Raw genomic sequence first — 27,065 nt, forward strand, 5'->3', positions numbered from 1 at the left:
TAATTTTGTATCCCAAAAAGATTTGAAACTGCCTCAAAATGTCTCAACACTGAAATGTCCTTTTATGGTTTTATCAGGTATAAAATATTATCATCTGCAAATAGAGCTAGCTTTTCCTGACTACCATACTAATTATATTCTTGAATTTCTGAGTCTCTTATTTTCTTTCCCAATGATTCTAAATATAGTGCAAATAAAGGGGAAAGGGCATACCCCTGCCTGGTTCCTCTGCTCAATCAGAAATTATCAGAGATGAACCATCCCACTTTAATTTTTGCCTCAGATCACCCATATATCCTCCTAAATCGACCTTATAATTTTATTAGGGAATGCAAATGCTTCCATTGCCCTGCTCATAAACTCCCAGCTTACTCTGTCAAATGCTTTCTCTGCATCAAGACCCACCAGCAACAGTGGTATTTTCTTACATTCAGCTTCCCTCTGGATCATCAATGTTCTGTTAATGTCAAATGTTTGCCTCCCCTTCACAAAACCACAATGATCCATGTCTAGCAATTTTGGCATCACCTTTAAAATTCTTTTAGCCATTACAGACATAAACACTTTATAATCATGGTTTAAGATTGAATTGGGCCTATACGGAAGCTGGATCTGATGGCTCTTTACTCTTTTTAAGTATTACAGCCACCACCATTTTCTTCCAGGATGTTTGTGCTTCTCCTCCTCTTAAAATACTGTTAAACAAAACCTTCCAGATATTTATCATTTTTCCCTCCTAGCTTCCAAACTTGCACAGGAGTACTATCTATTCCTGGGGCCTTTCCTCTTGACTGCTTATAACATCACCATTTTTATCTCATCTCCTCCTATCTTAACTATTAGTAATTATGCCTCATCTACCTTTAATTTTGGCATATTTAATTCTTCAGTAAGTATTTCCATTTGTACCTTTTCTTTATCTCCATATTTATCCGCTGTATACAGACTTTCATAAAATTTCCAAAATATTTCTAGTATCTCTATAGGATCTCATTACCTTCCTTGTTATAAGCTCCCTAAGCCTGGTGACAACCCTTTCTACTTTCTGTTGCCTGATTCATTGCACTAAAAGTTTTTGTGCTCTCTGCAATATTATTAAAAAAGTTGTTAAACAGCCATCTTTCTAAATTCTTGCATATTATCGAGGTAATCTTATTTTCTGCTTAGCATTCTGTAATTACTCCTCCTTGTTCTGTGACATTCCCCCTATTTTGCAATACTTTAACATTTGTCAGTCCCTCTAAATAATTCTTGTTGCTTCTTAAACATCTCTCTCTCTTTTTTTTTTTTTTATTTCCACCCCATTCTTAAACTCCACATTAATTTTATCGCACTTCCTAGTTATATTTTCAGAAGAAATTTATGTCTTCTTTAATAACTCCCAAATAATTTCTACTACCCATTCCTTAACTTCCTCTCTTTTCAACAGATCGGTGGAAAAGTGCCAGTGTTTCATTTTTATTTTGTTGCCCACTGTTTTTATTTTAGTTACTGTTGGAGTATCATATGAAATAGTTACTGAATGCGTATCAAAACTTTCAATTAAATGTACATGTTCCTGTGAAATGCAAGTTCTGTCTAGCCTAGCCCAGTTTATGTATCTTGGAGAATAATATGTAAATTCACTCTGAAATGCTACTACTGAATTCACATGTTCCATGCCAAATATTTTCATAGATTTCCTCAAAAATCTACCCTCCTTTGCTATATTTTCCCTTCTGCAAATTAAATTCCAGTCCCCACCTAGAAATAATATCCCCTGCTGAAAACCGATTATTTCTCCAAGAATTTTCTTAAGCTCCATAATAGCAGTTTCAGGTGGAATATAAATACATGCCAGTGTATAATCCCCTTCCCTTGCCAATACCCCCTTAGTACTACACATCGACCATAATTATCTTTTTTATCCTCTTCTATCACTATTGGAGTTCCTCTTGCAATTAATATAAGTATTCATGTTTTCCTTTGTCCCAAGTATTCCAGTGAATAATCGTCCTGAAAACCTTTCCTTGTCAAATTCAAATGTTCAGTTCTTTCAAAATATGTCTCCTGTAGCACAGCTATTTGCACTCTACATTTTTAATATAATCCACTATTTTTTTTGTTTACATCTGTGAGACCATTAACATTTAAAGATAGTAATGAAAGGGTCATTATTTTGAAAAGTCATTTCCACCTTTTATTTATAACAGCTTTTTTAAGTATCTAGTTTCAGACTGGGAGGTTGAACCTTTTATACAGCTGCTTCCTGTCATATCCATTTGAGCCTAAGTCAAGTTTTATAGAACTTTTTGTTTTCTTGAAAGCCCTAAAAAAAAAAACAAAAAAAAACAAATACACCCCAAAAAACAATTAACTTAATATTAACATACAAAACTATGTACATCTTCAAATACTGAAGTTTTATCTTCCTAATAGGAACTGTCCCAAACTGACAGCAACACTCATACACTTGGGTTAACCTAAAAGGAAAGTCATCCATGCTAAGACGCATGGTACAAATTGTGGTTCTACTAAGTGCTGTCTTGTTTTGTCTCATCTTTACTGCTTAAACACTTGTATGCTTTCAGAAAACAAGATCTCCTAGTCACTGAAAGAAAGCCATTAAAAGAAAGAAGTATTTTGTTTTTATTGCTCTTTATCAGATTGTCTCCATGGAGACACGACAACCAGATACAGAGTTGCTTCTACAAGTATTTATTTATTTGTTATAGAAGGGCTTTATTATGTTCAATGTTCTTTTTTATTTACTTGCTTTCTCTTAAAATGTTTTACTAGATAAAACCAAGAGCCTTAGTCCAGTCATTCCCCCATGCAAGAATGAGAAAAAGTGTAGCATTTTTTCTTGTATCATACTCTTTTGAACAAACTTTTCTTCATTTTTTTTTTTACATTGCAGTGCCTACATTTCTTAAAACTAAAGGAGAAAGAGAAAAGAAGGAAAAAACAGGGTCACCCGTTTACTTTAGTATTCCCATTACACTTGAAAATAACTGAGAAAACTTTATTTTACAGCATGCAAATATCATGCACTATGCAAATATTACTGTTAAGAACAAAAATGTGTTTTACATACATTTAACTATTTCCTTCCTCTTCCCCTCTCCTAAGTGTTCCTCCAAACATTAATAACATGAATTAGGGCATACACTTTAAAATCCTCTACCAGTTTAACAAAGTCAAAAAAGCCCAACATTTCCGGTTTTTTTCTTCTGTTGTGTTTCACAAATATAATTAATGCTTTATAATTCTACATTTATTTGTCAGTTTCCAAGTTGTTGGTTTTAATCCTGTTTATCTGCACTTTACAGATCCAGTCTTTGCTTCCTTTACAACTTAATCTCGGTTCTTCTAGTCAACTCTTGTGCTTTTTTCTGTCTCTCAAGCATTTTCTGTTGAAACACTGGAAAAGGTTTCACTGGCACATTCTCTCTATGGTCTTTATTACCAGAAAATCAAGAAGCAGAATCTCCTTATGTTTCACAGTTCACTTTTCGTTGGATAAACGTTTGTATTTCCTCCTTAGCATGTTCTGTCCTTCCAGGAAAGAATATTCTGAAGATAGTTGGATACAGCAGTTTGAATCTCACGCCTGCTTCTCGACATTCCCTAAGTAGAATACATTTAGTCCTCTTCTGCCTGATGTACAGTGAGTAATCATTTTCCACAAACACTCTGTCTCCCACTTTTAATACGTGTCCTCCTGCACACAGTTTTATCAGAATCAACTCCTTCTGCTGGTAGGATTGCATCTTTCCTATTAAAATTCTAGGTTGGTTTCTCATGACCAGATCTGGAGTATACACAGGATTTGCCCTTTCAGTTAACAGCTCCTGCTGTGCAATACCAGTCCAGTTGCTTATTTGTGCTTTCAGAAAATTAATAGTCTCTTCCTTCCAGCTTCTCTGGTACAGCAGAAAATCTCAGGTTTTCCCTATGTGCTCTGTCCTCCTATTCTATTATTTTTTGAAATATCTCTTCATGAGCAGTCTCATATTCAAACAGCCTTTTCTTCATTTTGACCACTGATTTTTGCAGTTTTATCACCTTATCTGAATATCTGTTTAAAGCTTCTTCCGTTTTATCCACCCTTTTGTTGACTGAGTTGATATACTTCATTAGCATTTCGTTTATTTTAATCAGCTCTGAGTACATTTGACTTAGTTTTTCCTCTAGGTTACTGGAAGTCATGTCTTGCACCAAAGCTGAAGATTGCAATGCTTTCTGCTAAACAGCTGTGGAATTATTCCTAATCAGTGTTTTTCTCCTCACCTATTGTGTTTGATTTTCTTTCAGGTTCTCTGAATTTCTTTCTTGCTGACATCCAGGCTGTGCAATTACTTGCATGTTACTGAAATTTACCCCAAAAATTAGTTCACTGCCGCTCTCTTCTGAGTTTCTGTTCTCACATTGGGAGAGCTGAAATTAAGCTGTTACTCAATGTGCAGCCTGAAAAATTATTTATGATGATGCTGCTTGCTGAAACCAAAGTCTGATTAATGCTCTGAAAGTCTAGTTAATACACTTTTTCAGCACTGTATTAACTTATGCGCAGTTACTAATAAAACAACTTATCTATGTAACAGATGACACGTACAATACTGTTACAGTCTATAACTTTTAATGTGCCAGGTTTAGTTTTTCAGTGCAAGTATGGATGATAACTTTCCATTCTCCATTTACCTCAGAACAAACATGTCTCTCTCTACATGTACCAGATCTAAAAAAAAAAAAAAAAAAAAAAAAAAAAAAAATCAGATCTATCCCCACCATTTAGTCACGGTTCTTTCTTATACACTTTTTTATGAAAGCAGTCCATTGATGTAATACTGTTAGAATTTGCTTGATGTAATGCAGACTGTTCATTGTGATCTGTTTCAAGGTGAATTATGTGACAATCTTAAACTTTTAGGGAGTCGTTCCTGTTAGGAAGAGGTTTTTGTCTCCGGCCGATAGGAAATTGTTCATTCCTGCACCTGGGTTTCTTATCTGCAATTCTCCTTGAAATTTGTACCAGGTACAACATTTTCTGTATTTCACAAAGTAGGATGCCGAACCATGCATATTTCTAACTAAGGGAAAGTTTAACCTTTTTGTGTATATATATATATGCTAGCAAACAGAAATGTAGATGTATTTAAATGTCTATATTTTACTATATATACTCTAACAAGCAGAAGTGTACATGCACTATTGTAAGTGTCTAAATATATATATATCTAACACAGCCATCTTGGAACTCCCCCACATCTACATTCTTGACGCTGCATTAGAACCCTGCATTAGAACCCACTCTTTCCAAGTTTACTGTTATCAGCAGTAAGAATAATACTTACTGAAATGTCTTCTATAAAACGCACTGCTTACTCATGAAGCCACAAATTGCAGTGGAAAGAGACCCCATATCTACAGTGTGGTATCCATTCACTTACCTACTCTGTGGTACAGTGGTTAGCCCATTAGTTTTACAAGCAGAAAATCTTATGTTCAGTCTAGCAGTTAGTGCACAGGTTTAAGGGTGCAAACTGTTAGTAAGCTTTACAAGATGTTAATGAGATCATTCATGTGCTCTAGGGGTTTTATTCAATCAGCCTCCATTTGCCTACTATGCGACTCTGAACAAGTAATTTAACCAGACAATTCACTGCCACAATATGGAAACTGAGCTAGGTTCTTCAATGCTCTTACAGACTGTATGCCTATTAACTACTTATAAACCTATGAACTTAATTCTACCTGCTGTCAAACTCTTTTTAACAAGAACTGCTTCATCAATTTTCCCCACACTGCTACATCTCCCAAACGCCAACTGGTCCTGCCTTCCACAAAAAAAGAAAGATGATTTTGTCATATGTACTTGTCAGTTCTGAAATCAGGAAGTGATATCCACTTCTGGTGCATCAGGTAAGTACAACATTCTCTGTTTACCTCCTCATATCATTGGCTGAAAGTGCCATCTCATTACTTTTACTATATAGGGCAAGTCTAGAGATGCAAGTAGGGCTTTTCTCAGTTCTGGAAGCCACAGCTTTACAGATATTTACCTGTTTTATCTTCAGATGCAAATGTTACAAATAAACCATGGCAAACTCCACCTCAGCTTCCCTACCGCTCTCTCTCCCAATGCTATTATGGATTGTTACAGAGACCATTTGTGAAGTGCATGAAAGAACTGCAACTACTGGATGCACAAAATCATGTCAATAAGATGGGGAGGGTTAACCCTAGAAAGGAAGGACACAGGGAGTGAAAAAGGGTAGCAGACTGTAGGTACCAACTATTCAACAGAATTATGAAACCACTTCTCAAAAAAGGTTGTGGCCCAAGGTAACAAACTCTCAGAATACACGGTGAAGAGGAAATTCAGGAAAGCATTCTACAATGCAAAGGACAGAAAAAGAAAGGGTGAAGGAAAGAGAAGAATGGAGGAAAGGTAAAAATGTTGACTGCACTTGGCAGACAGATACAGAATGTTCGATCATAAAACACCTTTTTCCAAGACCATGTGATCATAACTACACCAACAAACACAAGTTTGGAAAACTCTTTTTCAAACTGTTTTCTGTAGGAAGCAAATCTCCCATAACCCCCATGCAGAGGGCTTCACCAAATGTAGCCCCTTTACAAATATAAACAAGTATGAGATGGCTGCTTCTCAAGCAACTAGCTGCATTAACTTCTAACAAATGATCACTGGGATGGTCTGCCCCCCCTCCAAAACAAAAAGTATATGTATCCATGTATGTGCATATATATATATATATATATATATATATATATATATATATATATATATATATATATATATATACACACACACACACACACACACACACACACACACACGGAGCACATATACATTTAATCAAAAAAAGTGATCTAGAAAAGTAACCATATACCACTGCAAACCAGATAAGATGTCTTCTGCCATCAAGCAAAAGTAATTTAGTATTACTTATCTGTATACTTTATTTTTAAAGTACAGTATAAACCACTTATGAAAAAGCAGTTCTACTCATTTGTAAAAATGTGTATACCAACCACACTTCAATTGTAAGTAGTTGTGTGTGATGCTTACAAGGTCATAACAAAAAGTCTGATAAAGACCATCTCACCCATGAAGATATAAGGTCTTAAATCCAGACAACTGAGATATGTACTAAAATCCTAGATGAAACACTATTTGTTCCACATTCTTCTTTCCATGTTTGAAGAAAGAGAGAGAGGTGTTATCTGGATAGATCTATCAGCAAATCAGACCATCTTTTTTTCATTTCACTTTGTAGCATACCATTTGAAGGTGTCCACACATATTCTTCCCACGTACCAAAACATATAACTATAAAACAGAACTTAAAACTTAATCAGCGATCACTAATGACAGTGTAGAAAAAGGAGCTTAGATAAGGAAAGAAAAATACTGAATGGAGGAAGGACTATAATCTGCTTTACGTCCTAAGCAGGGATACTAGAAATTTGTGAATACTGCATAACATCCTGGGTGACAAATTCCATGACAGCCTTAGAAATAATGAGGTGAAAATAAAGATCAGCTCAGGTTCATGCCATTACCAATTTCATAGGTTCATAGGTAGGTACTAGGCTATCAGCCCAAGGGACTACGTAAGCCTAGCCAACCCAGCTTACACCACCCAACAAAGTTATTTTCCTGTGCCACTGTTGAGCAGAGACACAGAAGTGATCCCCGGGGTGTATTTCCTATTTCCCATCCACTCATCAAGATTTTTCTTGAAGAGTGCTAATGAAGAACTTTGCTTGACATAGATGGGTAGCCTGTTCCAGAGTATGGGAAGTCTCTGGGACAGGAATCTATCCCTCCAGCATGTCCTGTTTATTGTGGTGACAAGGTTTAGGTCCCTAGAGCATGTAGCTCGGAGGGATTGGGATTTCTTTAGGTGTAGCATGTCCAACAGCTCTGGGTGTGACATAGCTTTATATGTTAGGCAGAGATCATCTCAGAGTAGGCGATATGTTACAGAGTAAAGCTGGAGTTTTTTGAGGCGGTCAGTGTAGGGCATTTGTTTGAGGCCAGTAATCCTCTTTGTGAGGTAGTTCTGTGGCCTTTCCAGCTGATGCAGATGTCTTGTGAGGTACATTCCAAAAGGGGTGTTATACTCTATAATGGGTCTAATGAGTGTCGAGTAGAGGGGAACAATGACCTCTTTTTTCCTGGATGAGAACCCTTTTATGATGAGGTGTGCCACGTAGAAGGACTTCCTGACTACTGTGGCGATGTGACTATCAAAGGAGAGACTACTGTCCACCTGGGTCCCAAGGTCTCTTATCATGCATTTGGTGTTAAGTAGATTGCTGCCTATGTGGTAGTTCATGGGTACAGAGCTTTTACCAAAGGGGATGACATTGCACTTTTTGGCATTGAGCTTGAGGCGATGGCTCTGACACCAGGCATCTGTCTCAGCGAGGCCCTTATGTAGGATGTCCACATCATTTGGGGACTTGACTATGGCTCCTAGTTTGCAGTCATCTGCTAACTTCATTAGCCAGAAGCCTTCTGTGTTAGCCTGTACTTCAGAGAAGTAGATACCAAACAGGAGAGGTCCCAAGACGGAACCCTGTGGTACTCCACTTGTCACTGCTTTGAGGTCAGATTTGGAGGCTGCAACTTTTACAATGTGGGCTCTGTCAGTGAGCCAGTTGGCAACCCATCTTGTGACATAGGGATTTATACCTAGTTTAGTGAGTTTAGCTATAATTCCAGAATGGGGGATGGTGTCAAAAGCCTTGGCGAGGTCAAGATAGGCTGTGTGAACAACCATACCCTCATCTACGGCTTTGGTGACTGCCTCAAAGAAGTCAATCAGAATCAGGAGGCATGATCTGCCTTTCACAAACCCGAACTGGGTGGGATCCAGAGTTTGGAGGGTACCAATGTCTGTTTATGAGTTCCATGATGATACGTTCCATGGCCTTGCAGACCAGGCTCGTCAGGCTAATAGGTCGATAGTTCCCGGGATCAGTGGTGGTAGCTCCCCCTTTGTGGAGTGGGATAACTGTTGCTGTGCGCCATTCAGTGGGCACAAAGCCTGATGCGAGGCTATTATTGAACATGGTACTTAAGTGGAGAGCCAGTTCGTTCTGAAGTTCGTGTAAAACGCAGCCTGGGATGTTGTCCGGTCCCATGGATGCTGTGTTTTTGGCTTTAGAGAGTGCAGCTTTTACCTGCGTAGTTGTGATTACAGGGACTCTGCATTCTTCCTGTATAGATATGGGCCCTTTAGGGGGTGAGAGGGGGGTAAAGTTAGCACTGAACCTATCTGCCAGGATGTTGGCAATATCAGTTGTTTCTGTAATTTTCATGCCTTTGTGCTGTAACTCAGAGCAAATCTGGGTGTTGCCATCGAGATTCTTGACATAGCTATAGAATGCTTTTGTGGTTGCCCTTGGAATTAGTAGCAATTTTGTTTCCGTAGCTAGCTTTGGAGGATCTTATAAGGGATCTCAGCTTCTTACTGAGGCTGACCAGGGAGCTCCTCCACTCATGGGATTTTACTCTCTTTTGCAACAGTTTCTTCCTTCTGTTGTACAGTTTGTTTATGGCAGGGGACCACCAGATTGGCTTCCTTTTTTTGGAGGATAGCGTCTTGGTTCTGTTTGGGATAGCACGATCCATGCACTCGTGTAAGTGCTTATAAAATGCATTTGTGTTGGATTCAGCAGTTGTAACTGTACTGTCCATCTGCATGGGTGTCATGAAGTTCACCACTTCTGTAAGTTGGCTTTGGAGAAATTTTTTATTGTAGTTTCCTTAATAGGGGGTGGGGTGGGGTGGGATGTGGATATCAAGGGTGATTACCTTATGGTTGGATCGGACCAACAAGGAGTTGACTTCAGGTGTGGAACACCAGTCACTCATGTTGGTAATGACTAGGTCTAGGATACTGTTGCCCCTGGTGGGGGTGTGGATAAGTTGATCCAGGGCATTGGAGTTTATGAATTCCAGAAAGCGTTGAGCTAAGGAGTTGGTACACGAGTAGTTTTCCCAGTTAATGGTGGGGTAGTTAAAGTCGCCCATTATTAAGGTGTTTGGTTGAACCCTAATATTTTCCAGTACATCAAGAAAAGGAGAGTGGGAATCCTGGGGCATGGTGGGGGATCTGTAGCAAGCTACAATTTGGATTGCAGTTTTGCCCAGAGTTAGTTGCACTTGGATAACCTAGGATAGATTAAGCTGTGCAACTAGCCCGGAGGTGTGGATATCCTTAATGAATATGGACACACCTCCGCCTTTGGTGTTTCGGTCCAAGATACATGGCCGAAAAGTGTGACATGAGTTATAGCCTGGTAGTGCAGGGGTGCTCTCTGGAGCATTAAACCAGGTCTCAGTCACTGCACAGATATCGATGTTCACCATTTTAAGAAGTGCCTCCAGTGAGTGCATTTTGAGATTTAGACTTATAGCATTGATTAGCATTACCCTCAGTTTTTGCTTGCCTGTTCCTGTTATGGTGGTGAATTTGTTATTTGAACCTTGCCTAAAAAAAGGCACTATAGGGGCAGCAAGAGCCTTAGCCAATATCCCGAATCCCAGGGGCGACAGGTGCGGCCCATCTGTGGCAAAGCATCGTGGTCTGTCGACCATGTCATCCCAAGCAGACAGATACTGGATCCCCTTAGAATGACACCAGAAGCATAGCCAATTGTTGAAGTCAATCATTTTGTCCTTGTACTGCGGTATCATTCTGGACGATGGCAGAATGCTACTCAGGGCTAGGATCATACCTGCCTGAGCTACAAGATTGGAGAGCTTTTCCATGTCTCTTTTCATGTAGTCCAGGGAGGTATGTCTCAGGTCATTCACACCAACATGGACAATGACAGAATCATATTTGTACTTGTTGTGGAGTGACCCGAGTGCGTGGGTTATGTGGCAAATCCTGGCACCCGACAGGCAGCTGACAGTAACCTTCTCCTTGTTTAGCCTGGTGAGTGGGACATCAGTGTGCCTGACTATAGAGTCACCTATGACTAGTGTGTTGGTACGTTGTTTTGCCTTATTGGCTGTGGTTGAGTGGCACACTGAGTCTGCGGGCTATGTGTCATTTGGGTTGTGATGGGGGAACGGAGGTTGCTTGCGTTTCTGCTTTGGAGGTCTCTGTTGCTTAGACAGATTATTACTGAGAGCCTCCAAGAATGTTTTTGTGTTACTATGTGTGGACTTTGGTGGTGTAGATTTCGTGGGACTATGTGATGAGTGTGGTGTGGTGCAAATGTTTGCCTTCTCCTCATGACTGTCAAGTTCAGTCTTGGTTGGAGAGAGCTTTACCTCCAGTTTGGCTAGATAAGTGCATCTCTCACGGGTTGTAGTGTTGGGTGGTAGCAGGAGAGGGTTGTCTGTGTACATGAAGCAATTTCTACATTGCCTCAAGATGCCCAGATTCATCAGATAGACAGGAGAGAACACTGGGAGCTGACCCTTGGAATGCCTGAATAAAAAAATATTTTCCTCTAGATAAGTGAGGAAAGTGAGTACAACAGCTGTTTTTCTCTAAGCAAGTTATTAAAGTAAGTACAAAAACTGTTTTCCTCTAGGTAATGAGGAAGATTGAGTGCTATAGTAATTAGTAGCTTATTTAGTGGTTACAAGTTCTGAACAAGCGCTGAGCATGAATAAGCAAACTTAAGTGCTAAAACTAAGAATCTGTATCTGCACTAGACGAGTTACAGGACAGAAACAAGTGCAAATGCAGGCTTTTAAATCGGAAAGTTGAGAGAGATGGAAGATTGCCCAAACGGCCAACTACAATTTCTGGGCCAGAACCACTCCTTATGTGGTAGACAGGTTACCAAGTGCTTACCACTCCAACTGATAAGCTAGAAGGCTTCCCTCCAAAACAGAAAGGCTTGGGGGGTTCAGAAGCTTACATACAGTCCTGGATACAGCAAATCTGTATCTGGAACACTAGTTACAGGAAAGGTAGGAAACAGGCTTACAGTTTTTTTTTTTTTTACAGAAAAGTAGCAAAAACAGTAGTAAAAACAATTCACATGCAGTGCAAGCTAGCACACTTGAGTATGTAGCAAAGTTTCAGATGCAAGCAAAAAAATCAGATGATTAACTAACAGCCTCATTTGCATCGTAACAATAACTGTAGAGTGATTGTGGAAAACCAAATTTAGCAAAATTGACTCACAGAAAATACCACCTGACTGTGCCAAAAACTTGTCATGTCAGTTTCAAGGCGTAAAAATAAAGCAGGGATCTGAAGAAAGGCAGACAGTTCATGTATTAAAAGAGCACTATGCACAGCATTATGACAGCTAAAACTGTGAGGAAGTCTATGTGGTCTTAATAGATGTGAAGGGACCATCAACGGGCATGTGGTTTATGTGGGATACAGAACAGAAGAAGGGCTGGCAAACTGTTTCCACTACCTACTTATAGTAAACTGAGAGAATGGTAGCAGCTGTTTTGTGAGGTCACTACAGGAGTCAGTTGCTACTAGACAGCACAAGATGGGTGGATAACCACTATTAAATCCATGGCCTAAAATGACAATGCATTTAACACAGATGTGGCCCTGTATAGTTACAGAAAAACAGGATCCCTGGATGCTTCAGCAAGGAAGGGGATTCTCTTTCTGGTGTTCAGCACACCTTTCTCCATGTGAATGTGGCTAATTAAATCAAGGCGGATGCCTTCTTGGGCTACAGCCCTCCCTTTTTAACCTCATCATAGGAGGTCCTTTTCATTCTTCCAGTGTTGTGTGCTCTTTGCTACTTTAATGTCCAGTACAGCAATCCCAGCTCAAAAAAATAAATTCTTTAAGCCATATTTTTGTAGTGTGAACACCTGTTCCACAAAATATAACAGAAAAACAGCATAATTTTCATCATGTAACTGCTGCTATGGCATAATATATATATATAAATAAATACAACACAACTGACAGCAGTGATGCAAACTGCTGATTATAAATGTCAGTTTTCAACCAGGTCAGAAAGTGAGTAAGGAAGTTTATTTTTCTTTCTCCATTGTTTTTATTTGTTGGTATGCAATATAAATGGAGGAGTGCTGCCAATCTTTTTAAGAGGGGCTTCTTTTGTTAATGGATGGGACAAACAAATAAAAATGTTAAGACAGTGGGACATCTCACAATGCTTTTTCCTCCCCTCAGCCATTCTGTTAATTAGCACAAATGAAAAAAGTGTATCTTTAGATTTTACAGTGCATTTTTCAATGCAATTTTGACACCATAGATACAGTAGAGTTCCATCTATGGAATGATGGATTTTGATTTGGGGAAGACTGAAAAGGAGATTTTTTTTTTTTTTTTTTTGAGGAGCAGACTAAGTGTGAAGGGCACCCTGTTGAAACTGAGCCTCAACCAAATGACAAGAGCAATCAGCAAAAAGCACTGTGTTTAAGGAAAGCAGATACAGAAGGTGCTTTGGAACCAGATATGCAGCTGGTGAAAAGTTGTTTCTGGTCTTTTGAAAAGTTATGCCAAGCAGTTTGAATCATGTGGGGATGATTCTTGTGAGTTACTCAAACAGCAATATGAAGTTATGCCACCATTCCAGTAAACACATGTTGGTGAGCAAAATGACACCATGGAACTAGCAGCCAAATAAACTGCATACAATGGTAGCTGCTTACATTCGAAGCAAAAACAAGGCAAGAAAACTTGCACGGAGTGAGACTTCAAATGCAGAAGGGTTTGATTAACAGAGTTTGTGAAAAGGATGACTAGTCAGAGATATGGGATGCATGGCTAGGCTTAAAAAGGTCCTTGTGGTCATTTGCCTAGTAAACACCTATGAACCAATGAACCTATGACTGCACAATAAGATGTTTTTTTCCAAGAAATCACTCGACAATGGAAAGGCCCTACAGAATATGCCACTTACTGACAGGTCTTAAGGTTAACTGAAGTGATTTTGGTTCCATTTAGATTATGACATGGTATGCGAAGGAGCAGGTCCTAGCACAACTTGTGTGACCTAATAAGTGGATAACAGCTGAAAGAAGGCTTGTGCTGTGGATAAACATTTCTCTGAGACCTTCATGCTAAAGAAGACATGTATGTATACCCCATGAAAAAAATAATGGGAATATGGATATGTTTTTTTTTTTTTCATTTACTGTGTGTGTGTGTGTGTGTGTGTGTGTGTGTGTGTGTGTGTGTGTGTGTGTGTGTGTGTGCGTGTGTATATACATACATCACTTTTTAAAAGAAATGTCAAGTTTAACGAAGACGTTTTAGTAAATGATACTGCTAGGCAGTAGTAGGCAAAGCCTGGTGAGTGAAGGAGGGTAGCTGCCTAAGGTTCAAGCTGTTACGGGACACTATCAGCATTGAGATTGCTGAGGCGCTGCTTGTGTCCTGTAAGCAATGATTACGCAGCCGTGACTATGTAAGTATGGCTATAACTACTCAACTATTTGATTGTTACAGATAGATGTGTTCCTTCATGGTACAGTTAAACACAAGTATGGGGGGAGTTCAATAAGATACTTGTAAGCAGCTGAACATTTACAAAGCAGTCTAGGAAAATGTTAGCAGGAAATACAGATAACATGGTTATATCATACTTTTGTGAACCACTCTACACAAAGCAATGGTTGTTTGCAGGTATTTCTTAGGAAATGAGAGACATTTTTAATGGCAGGTCAAAAAGATCATGAGCATGACAATTAAGGCAATTGGTTCTATTCTCAAAACAAAATAAATAGAAGAAAGAAATAATCTCTAAAGTAAATAAGGTAATTAAGTAAGACTGAGCTGAATGGAACTTATACATTTTTCTTAAACTGGTTATGTTCATTTGAACAATCATGTGAGGTCCTATCTTGAGGAATGCTATGAATAACAGAAATAACTAACATGAATTTCGAGCCATATAATTCCATATTCCTGCCATGCCAAGTTGTCTATTACTTTACAAAATGAAAGAAGGATATATGGGGTTTAATGCATACTTCAAATGTAATTAGACGTCTGGACTGTAAGCAATAAAGAGTTGATTATTAGATCACTGATTTGGTTGAAGCTGGCATTGTAGTTAATGTCTTTACCTCACAGACACAAGGTACAGGCTCAAATCTGACTTTTGGTTAGTATCTGGGATTGTAACAGTCATCAGACTGATCGTCTTATATTTACCTATGAACCTGGCAGAATAAATCGGGAGAGCGAGATAAGCTGGTGGGCAATGCACGACTTTTGAAAAAATGATGGCATTAAATATACTGATCCGAAGGATATTGCCAATATCCTGGCAGATCGATTCAGTGCCAACTTCACCCCCCTCTCACCCCCTAAATGGCCCATCTCAAAACCGGAAGATTGCCAAATTCCAGTAATAACGGCCACACAGGTACAAAACGCACTCTCTAAAGCCAAGAATACAGCATCCATGGAACCAGATGACATCCCGGGCTGTGTACTACATGAACTACAATATGAACTGGCACCTCACCTAAGTGTCATGTTTAATCATAGCCTCACCTCAGGTTTCGTGCCCACTGAGTGGCGCAGAGCTACAGTTATCCCAATCCACAAGGGGGGATCCACCTTGGATCCCAGAAACTACCGTCCCATCAGTCTAACAAGCCTTATCTGCAAGGCCATGGAGCGTATTATCATGGAACTTATAAACAAAGACACGGGCAACCTTCAAACACTGGACCCCACCCAGTTTGGGTTTGCGAAGGGCTGATCTTGTCTCCTGAACCTGATTGACTTCTTTGAATCAGTCTCCAGAGCCATGGACAAGGGTAAGGTGGTCCACACAGCCTATCTAGACCTTGCCAAGGCCTTTGACACCATCCCCCACTCTGGAATCATAGATAAACTTACTAAGTTGGGCATTAATCCCTATGTCACCCAATGGGTTGCTAAATGGCTTACTGATAGAACCCACACTGTAAAAGTAGCCGACTCCAAATCCAGCTCCAGACAAGTGACAAGTGAAGTACCTCAGGGTTCAGTCCTGGGGCGCTCTTGTTTGGCATCTACTTCTCTGAAGTACAGGTCAACACTAAGGGACTCTGGCTAACAAAGTTTGCAGATGACTGCAAACTGGGAGCCATTATTGAATCCCCAAATGATGTGGATACTCTACAAAAGGGCCTTACAGAAACAGATGCTTGGTGCCAGAGCCATGGGCTCAAGCTCAATGCCAAGAAATGTATTGTTATCCCTTTGGGAAAAACATGTATCCATGAATTACCATATAGGTGGCAGTACACTAAACACAGAAAGTGTGATAAGAGACTTAGGGACACAGGTGGACAGTGGTCTCACCTTCGATAACCACATCGCCACAACAGTCAGGAAATCCTTCTATGTGGCACACCTCATCACGAAGGGCTTTTCATCCACAAAAAAGGAGGTCATTGTCCCACTGTACTCATCCCTCATTAGACCCATTATAGAATACAACGCCCCATTTGGTATGTACCTCTCAAGACATCTGCAACAACTGGAAAGGCCTCAGAAATAACTCACTAAAAGAATCACAGGCCTAAAGCAGATGCCCTACGCTGACCACCTTAAAAAACTCCAGCTATACTCTGTCGCATATTGTCTACTCAGAGGCGATCTCTGCTTAACATACAAGGCCATGTCAAACCCAGAGCTGTTGGACATGCTACACTTAAAGAAATCCCAATCCCTCAGAGCTACACGCTCCAGGGATCTAAACCTTGTCATCACAATAAACAAAACATGCTGGAGGGATAGGTTCCTGACCCAGAGACTCCCCAGACTCTGGAACAGATTGCCCATTCATGTCAAGCAGAGTGCCTCTTTGGACCTCTTCAAGAGGAACCTTGACGATTGGATGGGAGAAAGGAAATTCACCCCAGGGATCACGTCAGTCTCCCTGCTAGACAGGGGTCCAGGAAAGTAAATAATGTGGGAAGAAATAGCCAGGGAATTGTTATGGCTAGGCTTGTATAGGCCCTAGGGCTGATAGCCTAGTACCAACCTATGAACCTATGAAGATGGAAATTATGTGATTTATTAATTTGTGTGACTGTGGTTAGTAGATGTTTGATACACAAGAGCCTTCTGGGGGAGGGGCTTCATAGATTGCAGAAGGCATGCGATGTCTTTGCATTATTACACATAAGAAAGGTAGAGAGACAATATTTATAAACTTAAGCAACATAACAGCTGAAATATGGCTGATTACACAACAACTGACATATCCTGTGTGTGATGCTGAACTGGATGACATGCAGATAGATATATGGTTGCAGGGAGATCATAAGTAAGTCATTAAAATATTTAAGGGAAAGGTGCAAAATAAACAGGACATGAATACATAAGAATGAGTAAAAGCTACACAAGACTAAAAATGAAGTTTGTTGATTGGTTAAGAATAAGGAGGTGCTACTTAATGAAGTCTTTTATGAAGCGTCATACTTGAAGGTGCCAGTATAATTCTGTTTTAGCACATCTTTTTATTTTAAGATCAGCATGAAAATGATCTCAGAATATAAACAAAAATCTCTTATCCAGGACACCATAACGCTAAATCTTTGGCTGGGATAGTACTTGTACTAACCAAAGAATTACCCTGAAGCTTCCTGTGAAGATCAATGGGAAATGTAAGTTGGAAATGAGAAGGCATGCTATTTATCAGAATGATTATCGCTTGTACCCTGCCAACAATATAACAAGCACAAGGGTAGCCAAACTACAGCAAGAGCATGCCCTACTACTACTTACTATAACCACATGAGATCAATTACTAAGAGTAACTGATTTAAGTAACTTCCTATCAACTTAGGAGCAGCAGATGCTCTGATCCTCAAGGACAATTTTCTTTTGCAGACATGAGTGTGTATGTGTTTTTTTTTTTTTTATAACAGTCAGGAAACCAAATACATTTGTGGGCAGTGGTAAGAAAATGTAAGAGCTATAGTAGCCTGAGGCTGTTCACAGATATTATCAGCGTTCATATATGGCAACAGAAATCTAGAGAAGGGACCTAATTTACAAAGCATTCTGGATAAAGTTGAAAAGCACTGGTAGTATGGGACAGTTTTAGGTGCTAAGCTATCTAGGTCCTGCTGGTCTTAGTCCCCCAGCTGATGAAGCTGGAACTTCCAATCTCAGACTCAGAGTAAACAAAGTGAAGTGCCAAACAAGACTGGCATTCTACCTCACCATGTTTCATTACCTCTTCTACGTTATAACCTCCTTGACTGTGAAAGAATGTCTTAGAGACTTGCTCCAGTGCCATCCTGATAGTTGTTTTTACATAATCCTGTTGAGTCACAGCATTCATAAAATAGGGGCTGCAAAGAACTAGTTTGTTTTCATAAACAATACAACAGAAGTACCTAGTCACAATGAATGCTTATAAATATGAGTAAATAAGGAAAACTTGGGTGTGGGTCATTTTTTTCTCACGTACTATATTCTTATATATCATAACATTTATTGCAGTTTGCCTTAAAAAAAAGTTAAGGTTTGAATTTCTTCCTACATGACCCCATGATTTCCCACTACTACCCAATCGCTCTCCTTCAGAGTCTGTATACAGTTCTCAGGCCACTGACACAGCTGTACTATTGTCATCCAATAATTAGGCTAAGCACTAATAAATTCTTAAGGACCTGTGTCATCTACTCAAGAACAAGGCAAGAGATGCTACTCTAGCAAACAATCAATCTGAGAGCCTTAAGAGTATAACTCAACCAACACACTCTGCATGGAAGAACCAGTACTGTTTACAGCTTCTGCTAATGTACACAAACATGCAATACTACACTCAGTACATACAAAGTAATCACTTCATTATATTCAATATAAGGAAAACAATTAATATGCATACCTGCATCTTAGCTTGATCAATGAAAGTGAAACACTCTTGGAAGTACAATGTGATATCTGTTTCTGGAAGGTCTAGAATTGAAATGCTCTTGTACAAAAAAACATCTGGGAAAGCATTTTCGACTCCATATCCTACATTCAGAATACGTGACACCTACAAAGAAATTCGAAAAGCACAGCTATAGTGATGCATGCAAGAGAAATGCAGCTGAGTTTTGTTTACAGGCACCTCTTCAATTAGACTTAAAACATAAACAGCAACCTAAGCTAATCAGACAATTTAGTTTTCATTTAACTATCAAAATACGTAAATCTAAGCACTGTACAAAACAATCCGACAGAGGCAGAGACAGAACACTGAAGTGTCTTCATAAATAAACAGCACAGCAATGATAAAACTCTAATTTGGCTAAATGTTCAAAAACCAGAGAGACAGGTACCACATCTCAGATCATATCACACTAAATTCTCCTAAACAGGTGGTAAAGTAAGGACCATCCTAAGGGAGCATTCTGTTTTGTATATCTACATGAGGGAATACAGCCAATTCCAAATTAATTCAGCTATGCAATTAAAACAGACCCTACCAGAGATCTCAGTTTGCACCTTTTAAACAGCCAGGAGCCCCTCACCTAAGACCTGAGGTGCTGGGCAGGGGATCAGATCTTTCAAATAAACAGGGCATAGATTATGTTAAAGTATGAAAAGCAAAGGTAAGAATCTTAACAACATATCTGGGAGCAACCAACAGACAACTCAAATCCAACAGTGTAGGTGTTAAAGGTTTTCAGAAATACATTAAATTTAATCACACCTTACTTAATACAGCAGACCAAGATCTTTTTTAGGCTTTATACACACTAAATATATATATATATATATATATATATATATATATATGTATATATATATATATATATATATATATATATATATATATATATATATATAGGCTTTACACACTATATATCTCACACACACGGTGAGAGTTGCAGGCTCTAGGTCTGACTCTAAACCAGTGATAAGTGGCATCCCCCAGGGCTCAGTCCTGGGACCCCTACTGTTCGGTATATACTTCTCAGAGGTACAGGCAAGCACAGGAGGCCTATGGCTGACTAAATTCGCAGACGACTCCAAACTGGGGGCCATAATTGACTCTCCAGCTGATACAGACATCCTCCAGAAGGGTCTCACTGAGACAGATACCTGGTGTCAAAATCATGGCCTCAAGCTAAATGCCAAAAAGTGCATAGTCATCCCCTTTGAAAAAAACAAAGTACCCGCAAACTACCACATACGTGGTAGTCCCCTAAATACAGAAAATGTAATAAGGGATCTGGGGACCCAAGTAGATAGTAATCTCTCCTTTGATAATTATACTGCCAAGGTGGTTAGAAAATCCTTCTATGCGGCCCACCTAATCACAAAAGGGTTCGCATCTAGAACAAAAGAGGTTATTGTACCCCTCTACTCATCACTCATCAGACCCATCATAGCGTACAATACCCCATTTGGGATGTACCTTACAATACATCTGCAACAGCTGGAAAGACCACAGAAGTGCCTCACCAAGAGGATTACTGGCCTGAAACAGATGCCCTATGCAGCCCGACTGAAGAAACTACAGCTGTACTCGGTTGCATACCGCTTATTTAGAGGTGACCTCTGCCTGACATACAAGGCCATGTCCAACCCAGAATTGATGGACATGCCCCACCAAAAAAAAAAAAAAAAAATCCCCAACAGCCACACGCTCTAGGGATCTAAACCTCACCACAATGACAAATAGGACATGCTGGAGGGATAGATTCCTGTCCCAGAGACTCCCCATGCTTTGGAACAGACAGAGCCCCTCACTAACACTCTTCAAGAGAAACCCTGACGAGTGGAATGGAAACAGAAAATTTACCCCGGGGATCACTGCAGTGGCTCTGCTGGACAGAGGCACAGGGGAACTAATGGCTCTGCTGGACCGAGGCACAGGGAACCAATTAATCTAAGGGGGCGGCAAAAGCCAACACATTCTGGCTAGGCTTATAGATGCCCTCGGGCAGATAGCCTAGTACTTACCTATGAACCTACATACATACATATACATATATAAATATATATATATATATATATATATATATAGATTATATATATATATATACATATATACACACACACCACATACACATAAGAAAAGTAAAATAACAGCTGGACCTCCACTAACAAAAGACTGCAGTTGCATTACACATTTATACTCTAGCTTATGAACAACACTATTTATGATGTAAATCAGAAGTTAAACACCGCACTTTCTTCACATGAAAGTTTCATGAAACTTAAATCTTCACATTTTAACACATACTCAGTCCTCTGCCATAAACAAACTGTACAACAAAAGGAAGAAACTGTTACAGAAAAGAGGAAAATCCCAGGATGCAAAAAACTTCCTTATCAGCCTCAGTAAGAAACTGAGATCCCTCATAAAATCCTTCAAAGCTAGTTACGAAATAAAATTGCCAAAGATTCCAAAGACAACCACAAGGCATTCTATAACTATGTCAAGAATCTAAATGGCAATGCTCAGATCTGCTCTGAGCTAAAACAGAATGGCATTAAATATACTGATTCCAAGGATATTGCCAATATCCTGGCAGATCGATTCAGTGCCAACTTCACCCCCCCTCTCACCCCCTAAAGGGCCCATCTCAATACCGGAAGATTGCCAAATTCTGGTAATAACGGCCACACAGGTAAAAAACGCACTCTCCAAAGCTAAGAATACAGCATCCATGGGACCAGATGACATCCCGGGCTGTGTACTACATGAACTACAATATGAACTGGCACCTCACCTAAGTGTCATGTTTAATCATAGCCTCACCTAAGGTTTCATGCCCACTGAGTGGCGCAGAGCTACAGTTATCCCACTCCACAAGGGGGGATCCACCTTGGATCCCGGAAACTACCGTCCCATCAGTCTGACAAGCCTTATCTGCAAGGCCATGGTGCGTATTATCATGGAACTTATAAACAAAGACATTGGCAACCTTCAAACACTGGACCCCACCCAGTTTGGGTTCGTGAAGGGCCGATCTGGTCTCCTGAACCTGACTGACTTCTTTGAATCAGTCTCCAGAGCCATGGACAAGGGTAAGGTGGTCCACACAGCCTATAAAGACCTTGCCAAGGCCTTTGACACCATCCCCCACTCCGGAATCATAGATAAACTTACTAAGCTGGGCATTAATCCCTACGTCACCCAATGGGTTGCTAACTGGCTTACTGATAGAACCCACACTGTAAATGTAGCCGACTCCAAATCCAGCTCCAGACAAGTGACAAGTGGAATACCTCAGGGTTCAGTCCTGGGACCGCTCTTGTTTGGCATCTACTTCTCTGAAGTACAGGCCAACACTAAGGGACTCTGGATAACAAAGTTTGCAGATGACTGCAAACTGGGAGCCATTATTGAATCCCCAAATGATGTGGATACTCTACAAAATGGCCTTACAGAAACAAATGCTTGGTGCCAGAGCCATGGGCTCAAGCTCAATGCCAAGAAATGTATAGTTATCCCCTTTGGGAAAAACATGTATCCGTGAATTACCATATAGGTGGCAGTACACTAAACACCAAAAGTGTGATATGAGACTTAGGGACACAGGTGGACAGTGGTCTCACCTTCGATAACCACATCGCCACAACAGTCAGGAAATCCTTCTATGTGGCACACCTCATCACTAAGGGCTTTTCATCCAGAAAAATGGAGGTCATTGTCCCACTGTACTCATCCCTCATTAGACCCATTATAGAATACAACGCCCCATTTGGTATGTACCTTTCAAGACATCTGCAACAACTGGAAAAGCTGCAGAAATAACTCACTAAAAGAATCACAGGCCTAAAGCAGATACCCTACGCTGACCGCCTTAAAAAACTCCAGCTATACTCTGTCGCATATCGTCTACTCAGAGGCGATCTTTGCTTAACATACAAGGCCATGTCAAACCCAGAGCTGTTGGACATGCTACACTTAAAGAAATCCCAATCCCTCAGAGCCACACGCTCCAGGGTTCTAAACCTTGTCATCACAATAAACAAAACATGCTGGAGGGATAAGTTCCTGACCCAGAGACTCCCCAGACTCTGGAATAGACTGCCCATACATGTCAAGCAGAGTGCCTCTTTGGTCCTCTTCAAAAGGAACCCAGACGATTGGATGGGAGAAAGGAAATTCACCCCGGGGAGCATGTCAGTCGCCCTGCTAGACAGGGGTCCAGGGAAGTAAATAATGTGGGAAGAAATAGCCAGGGAATTGTTATGGCTAGGCTTGTACAGGCCCTAGGGCTGATAGCCTAGTACCAACCTATGAACCTTTGTATAGTCTGGATTTGTACACATTTCTGGATTTTGCTATATCAGTCCATTAGGCATTACCTCATTTTGCCTTGAAAAGGATTTTTCTGTGCCAACACCAAACTGTACAACATCAGTGCAGCTATGTCAGTGGAAATGTACTGGAAAACATTTAAAAGCATACACTATTGTACTTTAAAGACCCCTTCCTACTCACTTTTACACAAAATAGAAACACTCTGAGTTCTTTAAATATTATTTATTTTAAAGCACTTATACACATTAATCAGTTTACCACTACACAGGGTACATTGTGGAATAGCAAATCAACAACCTGAGCAAAGAATGTTGTACCTACTGTAGATCATCAAGCAACTGACCCATGCAGAGGGTACTGCAATACTCCAGGTGAAACTATACCAGTACATAAATCACCATTCCTAATTATAACTATAATTAACTAATTCTAATACTGGCATGCATCATCTGAATCTGGCTATGTTTTGAAAGATGGATAAAAGAAATCATGATGATGAATACCACCTGGTTCTTCAGTTTCAGTCTGACATCAAGGACACAGCCAAGACAGTGAATGCACTAAACAAAATCCAAGTAATCTCCCCAAGAAATCAAAAAGGACAGCAGAGGAAGCTGAGGAGGAGGAGGATGACATGTTTCACAATGGCTCCAGTCTTAAGTTTCTAACATTTTGTGGACTTCAATTCAATGACTGAATCCAAGCAGTCTTCCATGAGCAAAAAATATAGCAAGCTGTCCAGAGAAATGGAAAAGTATAAATAGATACCATTGTCACAGAAAGTACAGGTGTGCACACAACACAAATGTAGATGTCCCAGTGTCTTCAATGTTGCAATAAGAATTCCTTGGGTTTCCTGCTGTGGAAGCCCTTGGCCAGCCCAAATACCAGATATTTTAATCCTCTCCTCTTGGCTCAGTGGATGCCCTCTCCTCCGTCAGAAAGTCAGAGAATAAGGGATGTCAGCAGGCACCATATTTGCATGTCTTTCTTGCCCCTCAAGGACTACAGCCCACATACTTTGAGCCCTAGGTCAGGAGCATTAAACAACCCCACTGTCCACAATAGAGAATGGTTAGGGAGACCTGAAAGAAAAGAGCAAGTAAAAGGGAGAGACCTATCAAGGGAATAAGAGGGAAAGGATGCCCACTCCTAGTTCAGACAGAGGGAAAGGAGGGAGGAAAAGACTACTGCAACGGTGAAGACACTCAAACATCTACATTTATGGTAAGGGTACACAAGTATCTTATTAAAGTATTTTAATGTGCAATTTAATAGTAAAAAATCATAACTGTTATGGATTATTTTTTCAAAATATTTTTTCATAACCATTTTAACAATGTTTAAACTTGTTTGGTTTATCAACATTGCTTCATGTTTTTTTAAATACTTTTTAAATATTTTTTTAATATGTTTATGATATAATGAAAAAGCAATATGGTTACCCATGAAACAAATGGCCAACCTCTTATAAGTCAAACTTTACAAATTGCATTTAGCCCCCCTCCCCACCCTTACAGCCAGACGTCATGAGAAAACATCCTCATACAACCTAAGACTCTACTCACAATCTACATTGTTGCTCTTTAAACTAAGGACTGAACTTCACTGCACATACATTTTTCTCAATAGCCATCATTCTTTCGCAATCCTTTCCCATGGAACGAAAATAAATCACACACAATCTAAATTAGAGCTACAACTCAAAACACCTAGCCAAATATCACTACCACCTTTCTTTTTTCCTGATCTACAGCAACTCTAATTATTGAAACTCAACTACTCTTGAAGTCAATGTTGATATTACACATTATGCTCTATAAAAATAATTTATCTCTGAAGTTTTACATTCTACATTAACTAATTTTGTATTTAATTCCCACAAATTCATTTGGTATTATTTACTGAGAAATGTCTGTTTTACACCCAAGCTGTGCCTAAAATTGGTCAGATATGATTGGGGTGTCACATCACCAGTGGCCATCAGCTACAACCAATACAAACACTGCCAGATGGCTTGCCCTAGATGTTACACACATATGTACTGCATATATATTTTACATTTACACATACGCACACCAAACAGACACGCACAGATATATATGTATGAATGTATGTATGTATATGGCAGCACAGTGATGCAGCAAGTAGTGTTGTCACCTCAGAGCAACAGGTTCACCAATATGATTCACAGCCTGGGTAACTTTGGTGCGGAGTCTTCATGTCTTCAATGTGTTTGCGAGGGTTTTCTCCAGGTGCTCCAGTTTCCTCACACATTCCAAAGAAATGCAGAAGGTGGACTGGATGTTCTAAAATAGGCATAGGTGTGAGTGTGTGTGTGTGTGTGTGTGTGTGTGTGTGTGTGTGTGTGTGTGTGTGTGTGTGTGTGTGTGTGTGTGTGTGTGTGTGTGTATATATATATATATATAAATGTGTGGTAAGAAAGAAAAACTCTGGCAGGGCAAGCCACCTTACAGTGTAAACATCAGCTCTAGATGATTGACACTGCTACAGTGACCCTCTGTGTAAAAATGAGAAAAAAGGGTTGTGGATGACTATATGTATATGTGTACTTGGAAATGTTTAAAACTGAAGAACATCAATGCCCTTTACATTGACTAAAAATAACTGAAAAAAAATCAACAATGATCAGCGGATGTTCCAAGACATAACTTAGGAGTATACAACTAAAACATTTTTTTTTTGCAAGGGGGCAACCCCTCCACCCCCACCACCCATACCCAATGATAATTAAATATTCCAACTAAAAGATCTCACAATACCAGAAAAATTGCATACTCCCCAACCCCAGTATTATAGCAATACTGCACAACTGTTGGTCAGCTGTTTTGTTGACCAAATTGTGTCGACAAAACAACAGCCGATGTACAAAATGCCTTCTATATATAAATAATGGTTGCATATACACCTAACAAAACAGGAAAATAACTTTTTCACCAATCTATGACCAAATGCCAATAGTAAACTCCCACATAATGAAAATAAAGACCTCTTAATACCCCCACACAAATATACTGGAAGCTTCAAACCAAACATTCCTTTACTAAAGTAAACTCACAATATGCGCTTTTAAACTAGCACTGTGGAATAGAGGTATTACGTTCTAAATATGGTCCAGGTATCCCAGTTTGATTAGCAGCTCGGGCATCTGAGGCACTGCCACACAGGGTGGGTTTGCCCATTCTATGCGGTAGAGAGAGTTTGTCGAGATGCTCTCGGTCAGGAAGTGTGGTCACAGGAGAATAGCTCTCAGAAGTAATAACGAATGCAGGTGAAGGGGAAACAATGGTAGGTCACTGCAGCACCCCATAGGATGAAGTGTGGTTCCAGGACTCCTTAATGATCCACATAGGCCTTAAACCTCGCAGAGCAAGTCCGGGGGAGATTAGGAAAGGTAGGCAGACCCAACATAGGATGAGGAGGCACTGGGACAAGCTGATGACTGGCTACATGAGAGGGTAGGGTCACAGTAGGTGCTTTTGTCAGACTTTTATCACACAGTTTATTACAATAAAGGCGTGTTTGATCTGAAGCTTCAAGTGCATTTGATTTAATTTTTTGCATTATTTAGCAGCAAGAACTATCTCAGTTCTACCTTTTACTTGTGAAAATAAGGACCTCTCCAAGCATGATGTCTGGGGTACAGATGTCTGCTCATCTCATGGCAAACTAATGAAATGTTAACAATGACTTTATATTTTACTGTTCACTCACAAATCTCATCAGTCACTTACTGATGAGGTAGGCAGTGGGCTGTGCCAGCCGCTAACTCTATCTAGAAATGACATCTCACATACAAATGCAGACAGACACACACGGGAGACAATTAC

The 27,065-nt window shown here is 39.8% G+C and overlaps 1 protein-coding gene across 2 annotated transcripts in view; it reads right to left on the bottom strand.

Annotated features, from left to right (window-relative positions):
* DUSP19 (dual specificity phosphatase 19) overlaps positions 1-27,065 on the bottom strand; it is a 290,006-nt gene that overhangs the window by 112,102 nt on the left and 150,839 nt on the right. For both annotated transcript variants that reach the window (XM_044075242.1, XM_044075244.1), the window contains exon 3: positions 18,832-18,984. In XM_044075242.1, the coding sequence (XP_043931177.1) occupies positions 18,832-18,984 (153 nt within the window). The remainder of the gene's footprint in view (positions 1-18,831; positions 18,985-27,065) is intronic.

The sequence above is a fragment of the Protopterus annectens genome, chromosome 6.part0 (genome assembly GCF_019279795.1).
Source record: "Protopterus annectens isolate FY-2018-M chromosome 6.part0, PAN1.0, whole genome shotgun sequence".
NCBI classification, from domain to species: domain Eukaryota; kingdom Metazoa; phylum Chordata; order Ceratodontiformes; family Protopteridae; genus Protopterus; species Protopterus annectens.